The 6062-nt window shown below is 36.9% G+C and overlaps 2 protein-coding genes across 3 annotated transcripts in view; both read right to left on the reverse strand.

Annotated features, from left to right (window-relative positions):
- Positions 1–6004, reverse strand: part of LOC116843748 (ATP-binding cassette sub-family A member 3-like) — a 10683-nt gene extending 4679 nt beyond the window's left edge. The window contains exons 1-8 of the mRNA XM_032814469.1: positions 5575–6004; positions 5315–5488; positions 4051–4331; positions 3890–3976; positions 2838–2997; positions 2615–2760; positions 664–819; positions 470–541 (exon numbers count right to left, since the gene is read on the reverse strand). Coding sequence (XP_032670360.1) covers positions 470–541; positions 664–819; positions 2615–2760; positions 2838–2997; positions 3890–3976; positions 4051–4331; positions 5315–5488; positions 5575–5890 — 1392 coding nt within the window. The 5' untranslated portion in view covers positions 5891–6004. The remainder of the gene's footprint in view (positions 1–469; positions 542–663; positions 820–2614; positions 2761–2837; positions 2998–3889; positions 3977–4050; positions 4332–5314; positions 5489–5574) is intronic.
- LOC116843743 overlaps positions 1–6062 on the reverse strand; it is a 185929-nt gene that overhangs the window by 85131 nt on the left and 94736 nt on the right. The gene's annotated exons all lie outside the window — the stretch shown is intronic.

Below are 6062 nucleotides of genomic sequence, written 5' to 3' on the forward strand. Positions count from 1 at the left end.
GACGGAACTATTGCTATAACCTATCAGGAACTATAGAACTATTGTGGGTGCAAATGGAACTCATGTCAAAACTTGCGGTGCTAAAAAATGAGGTGCCAACTTCACGCACGCAGATATATAATTGTATATCGTTTGGTTGACTTATACGAGTGTCAATCTTACTTTTCTTCTTTTTTACCTAAAATCGTTTTTTTCGTTTTATTTCTTTCGTGATTATTTTTCGAAGATACTATTTTAGCACAATGTTAACACAACTTAGCGCAATAAAAAAAATTTCGAAAATCGGAAAGTTTGGGGCTATCAAAAAAACGGTTTTTTCCATTTTTCTTGCTCATTTTTCGTATTAAAAATTTATAATTCGAGCACAATGTAGCACAAATCATCACAACTGTCAAAATTATTAAATTCGAAAAGTGGAGGGCTAACTTCATACAGGCATTGAGCAGTCTCTTCAGCAGAAACTACTCACTGAAAGCAAGTCCCACATTTGTCTTCTGTGTTCGAGGTCGATTCCGTATGTAGGTTCATCGAGGACCAGAATCTGCCGAAATGCACAATTCAGATGTATAATTCGCCCGGCTTATTCATTGTCATTAATTTTATAATCACAAATTTTTCGAAAGTTATCAATCTTTTCCTCTCTCCTCAGATAAGATAATATACCTCAGTATTGCCGATAAGCGCCATTGCTAAACAAATTCTCCTCTGCGTACCAAAGGAGCAATGTTTCACCTTCGAATCTTTAACGGATTCTAAACTGAGTTGCTTCAGTAGTTTCAACGATTCTCTATAGGCCTCCTCGTACGGCATCCCTTTCATCTATGAAATGACAATTCAATTACCAAGCTATAAAATTCCAATACATCTTCAACATTGGAGAAATGTTTAATTTTTACGACACTTTCCGAAAAATATACGACACGTCGTATATTTTTTATCGCTGTATATGAACGCGTGTTACAATTGTTCATATCACTAATAATATTATGTATTATAATCTAAACTTGTGTATGCCACAAACTTTCTACGTTAAATTGCAAGGAAATGATAGTCCTGCTGTAATTTAACGGGTAACCCGACAAGAATTCACTTTCTAATAATAAGTCGGAACGATTAAGAGAAGGGTGTATACGATAGCATCGGCCCAGTTCATTCACCCAAGTCGACGTAATGCTTATTCTAAGCATTTTTTCTTCGAGAGATGTTTGAAGTTTTATTCATAGAGCCGTGACTACGCGAGAATTAGTAACTCTAAGTTTTAAACGTTTTATCACATACAAATCAGTAGTCTACAAATTGAGAATGACCTTCTAAGGGAACGCTGAAGTGACGAACTCGAAAATAGAAAATTTTTCTGTTTGGAACATCCACACTTTCGGTATGTACAAGTTACGAAAACTTTTGAACTAGACAAATATTACGCTGACAACTTAAGATTTTATATTAAAAAATTGTTTTTTGCTTTCGTCATATATTGAACAGCACTTCTATTTATTTTTGCACGTACTTTCATTGAGTAAAAGCATTCGTAATTCTGTACAACTAATATAACGTAAATTTTGCAGAAAGATGTCAGTATTCTGTCGGTTAGGTTAACTTCAGTATTTGCTTAAGGGGATGCTGAAGCTAAAAACTTTACCGACAGAACACTGACATTTTTCTGCAAAGTTTACGTCGTATTGGTTACACATAATTACAAATGCTTTTACGCAATGAAAGTACGTGCAAAAATAAATAGGAGCATTGCTCGATATGTGTCGAAAACGAACAAAAAATTTTTAATGTAAAATCTCAAGCTGTCAGTTAATGTAATATTTGTCTAATCCAAAAGTTCCGCAGCTTGTACATATCAAAATTGTAGATGCTTCAAGCAGAAAAATTTTGAAGAACATTGCTATACCTTCGCATCCGCATTTAGAAGCTTAAGAATATCGAAAAAGTTTGCAGAAAGATTTCTACACATATATAGTTAGGTTTTCCGTTGAGTATAGTAAAACAAAGCAACATACATTCATGTAAAGCCCGATCTACAATAGATAGAGTAAGGAGTAGGAGTAAGACGAAATGGAAATAATTATTTGGTTTACTCCTTTACTCCAATAAAAGTTTGTCCATATACATCACATGGAGTAAGGGCCGTGGCACACAGAAAAACTTAAGCAGTAAGACGTAAGCAGTAAACAAATTGACCAATCACAGTCGTTGATTCTTGGACCGTAAGAAGAATCAATGACTTTGATTGGTCAATTTGCTTACTGCTTACGTCTTACTGCTTAAGTTTTTCTATGTGCCAGCTTAAGCCTGAATTAAGTAGTAAGAGCTGAAGTAAGGAGCTGGAGTAAGGGAGTAAGCGAAATAAATTATTTCCATTTTGTCTTACTCCTACTCCTACCCCTTACTCCATCTATTGTAGATCGGACCTAAGTTCTATATGTACAAGAAATACGAAAAGGATAGCGTGATTATGTTAATGACAATCGTCTCTGCATTATCGACATTGTTCAAGTTCGTCATCGACTCCAGCATCCCCTTAAGCGCGCGAAATACTGATACGCGCTATCTGATTCAACATTTTGTCATCTCTTTCGTGCGACAGTGATTCTATGATATTTACCATTCCGAACATATAAAGATGCTGCACCGTCGTCATATAATTCACCAATATATTCTCCTGCGGGCAATAACCGATCGGAACACTTCCGTTGTCATTGTCGTTCCTGCTCTCCAAGTAGACGCGACCGTGAGTCGGCTTGTACATTCCTGCGACATATGTCCTCCGATCGCAATTAAGCCGTCGATACGCGCACGTCAATGAATGATAAAGAGCCTTTTCATACCTATAATCATCTTTAATAAACAGCTCTTGCCGGCACCGTTGTGACCGAGGATGACGCTGAACTCGTAACGGTAAAAATCGATCGTCACGTCGTCCACGGCGGTAACATAATCGCCAGTCCTGCCGAATCTTCTGCTGACGCATCTTACCCGAATAGACGGCTATTTGTTTGTTTGTTTTTAACATATGTAAATCAATTCTGCATGAGGACTTATCAAAGTTATGAATACACGTTAATCAAAATTCCCGCAGACATCTTGCATCAAAACCAAACAATACGATGGAGAATGATAAGAGCTAATCGCAGGTCTAATTTGCAATTATTACAAATACACTATAAAGGTAGACGAAGAAAATATTGTAGTGAAATTTACGCTTAAACTATGTTCCTTCTTGCAATGATTTTTATAAAGATTTTTAAAGATTTTTAAAGATTTTTAAATCTTATGCACATTTGACTTTTTATTACAAAATTATTATAATTACTTGAATTTTTTTATATCGCACAAATCTTCAAATTTATTATTTCCGTAGTAATTTATATACTACAATTTCAATATAATCCTGCTTTATAAAAATCATTGCAAGAAGGAACATAGTTTAAGCGTAAATTTCACTACAATATTTTCTTCGTCTACCTTTATAGTGTATTTGTAATAATTGCAAATTAGACCTGCGATTAGCTCTTATCATTCTCCATCGTATTGTTTGGTTTTGACGCAAGTGGTATCTCTCAGGTGGTAACCTCGTTTCATGGTAAAATATTAAATTCCTTTTATATGAACTATTTGTTGTAATTCTCAAATGTAAATGAGAAAATTAAATATATTTTATATTCTACTTTCTAAAATTTTTCGAAAAAATAACAATAAAAAAAGAAATCTAGATATGCTTGTTAAAAGAAAAAAACATTCTGCAGGGAAATCATGTAGTCATTTTAAGTGAAAAGGCTAGACAAATTATTCTCCATTTTACCCGAATGCGTCAGACAAGTCTCAAAAATAAAAATGACTGCATTTTTAAGAGGAATTTGCGATGCACGTGTCACGATACCGTTATATACGACGGGATATGCTCCACCGCCGACCAATTAGTCGATCCTCGATATCTCACTTCCCCGTCCTCGTCGCGAGTCGGTTTCTAGAAGAGCGAGCGGTAAAGTTGAAAGCAGTGTCCAGCAAATTCGCGGTTAATCGCGAAGTTCTGTCATTTACCTTGCACAAGTAATACCAAGATTTCGCACTACCGAATTTTCCCGGGTTAACGTTGTCCAAGTACACCGCCGCCAGATACCAGAAAGCAATGTGTAAGATCCACGCGAACAGGATCGCGCCGATGGAGATCTTTTCTTTCGCGTGTACGATAGCGTGAGTGTCGCGAAGTGTTATCAGTTCGACGAGCCATCGCGGCCACAAGTTTGAAGCGGGACCGGCGGAGTGATCGCGTGGTCTCATTTCTCCGAGGATATTTCTCAGATCTTCATTCCCGTAACCGTCTAACGATATAAAAGCGTCAGAAATTTCATTGTTGGTGCGCTTATTCAATAGAGATGTGTGAACTATTCGAATAGAATAAGATATGATTCGATTCGAATCCTTACTACTCGAAAATTTGAAACTGTCAAATGCAGATCACGCATATTGGCAACCTTAGAAAATTAGATTTGCAATGGGTAAAAATAGACATATAATGAACAGGAGTAAGTGAATTATACTTGGATTTCCTTGCTGATCTTACTAACAATCTGTACTACTAGAAAAATTAGTAAAATTTAAATAAATTTCTATGAAAGAAAGACTATAACATTCTTTCTGTGTAGTTTAAAGTTATCTGTACTGACATCCAAAGTCTGATCTCTATAGAGCATATTACCAATTATATATTTATAATTATATTGTTGATATAATAATTATATTGTTGAAATAATAATTATATCGTTGATTAGAAATTTAGTTTCGGCGACTCAATTAGAATAAAATTTCGTCAATTCAACGTAAGAAGTCCTTGATTCGCACATTTCCAGCACTTAATTTGCATTAAATTCTATAATTACGCTATATAAAAACTGTTGACAAATGGATTCTCTTATCTTAATTTGACAGTATTTATGAATATATTCATGACCTGTTAACGTAGCGCAAAAAGATTAATGTTCCGTTTGCAAGGAACGCTTATCTCAAACGTCGGATAATTTCCTAACTTTTGCGTTTAATCAACTTTTATTCGGGAAAATTTTCCCGAGTTGCATACGTAAAAGGCGTGTGGCAAGTCGCCGGGAAATCAAGGTGAAAAGAGAAAAAATTGAAATTATTCGTGAACCTAATGTCAAGGCAAACGAGTTCGTACTGCACTTTAGACGCGTGAATAACGTCTATTATATGGTCCGCGTTCTAACTTCCTCGTTCTATTCATCATCCGTCTCGCTTGGAATAATTTCGCAGTTACTTTGATTTTATGTACGCGAGAGCGCGTTCTCACCCGGAACCGTACGCGATGTGAAGGCCACCAGTCCGTACAGCAAGCCACTGTGCGGCAATAGCAACGAACCGATCCTCCAGACGTGGGGCGCCCCGGCGAGGGACTGATCGAGGACGAGGGTGAAATGCGCGAGGAAAATCCAGAACAGGATCGACGTGAGCACTGCCTTCGTAGCTGCGAGAAAAGCAACGCGAGATTGTTGAGATCAAGATCGCAATTGCGCGTAGCAATATCTTCTTCTACGCCTCCGAATGACTCACAGCGATTGAAGAATGTGCCGATAGTGAACATGAAGAGCACTGCGAGGACGTTATACATCGCGACGAAGATCGCGCTGACTAATACGTTTGTGGTCGCGAACACGGGCGATAGCAGGATCGCGCACAAGATCGTCACGGGTAACACGGTGATCATGAGGTAATTGAGCCATCCGACGTACAACATCGCGAAGGACATGTCCGTTAGCCTCATGAGACCCTGAAGAAAATGCGCATACGTTGCGTGCATCTCTGTCCTAATTCCTCTGTCCGATTTCAGCTTAACACGTTGATTGTCAGTGACGTTGAGGAATTTCATTTCTAACGTTATTTCCCAATCAGCTTGTTAAGGTAAAACTATCAACTCCCGGAGATGTACCTAATTATTTTAATCGTGGACATTCGTATTGTTCTGATCTTTAAATATTTGGATCTTTAACATAGAATATATGTATGTGTATATATATAAATATATATATATATATATATAT

Source organism: Odontomachus brunneus, unplaced genomic scaffold (assembly GCF_010583005.1).
Source record: "Odontomachus brunneus isolate Ranch 3 - 2012 unplaced genomic scaffold, Obru_v1 Obru_scaffold_035, whole genome shotgun sequence".
In the NCBI taxonomy this organism is placed as follows: domain Eukaryota; kingdom Metazoa; phylum Arthropoda; class Insecta; order Hymenoptera; family Formicidae; genus Odontomachus; species Odontomachus brunneus.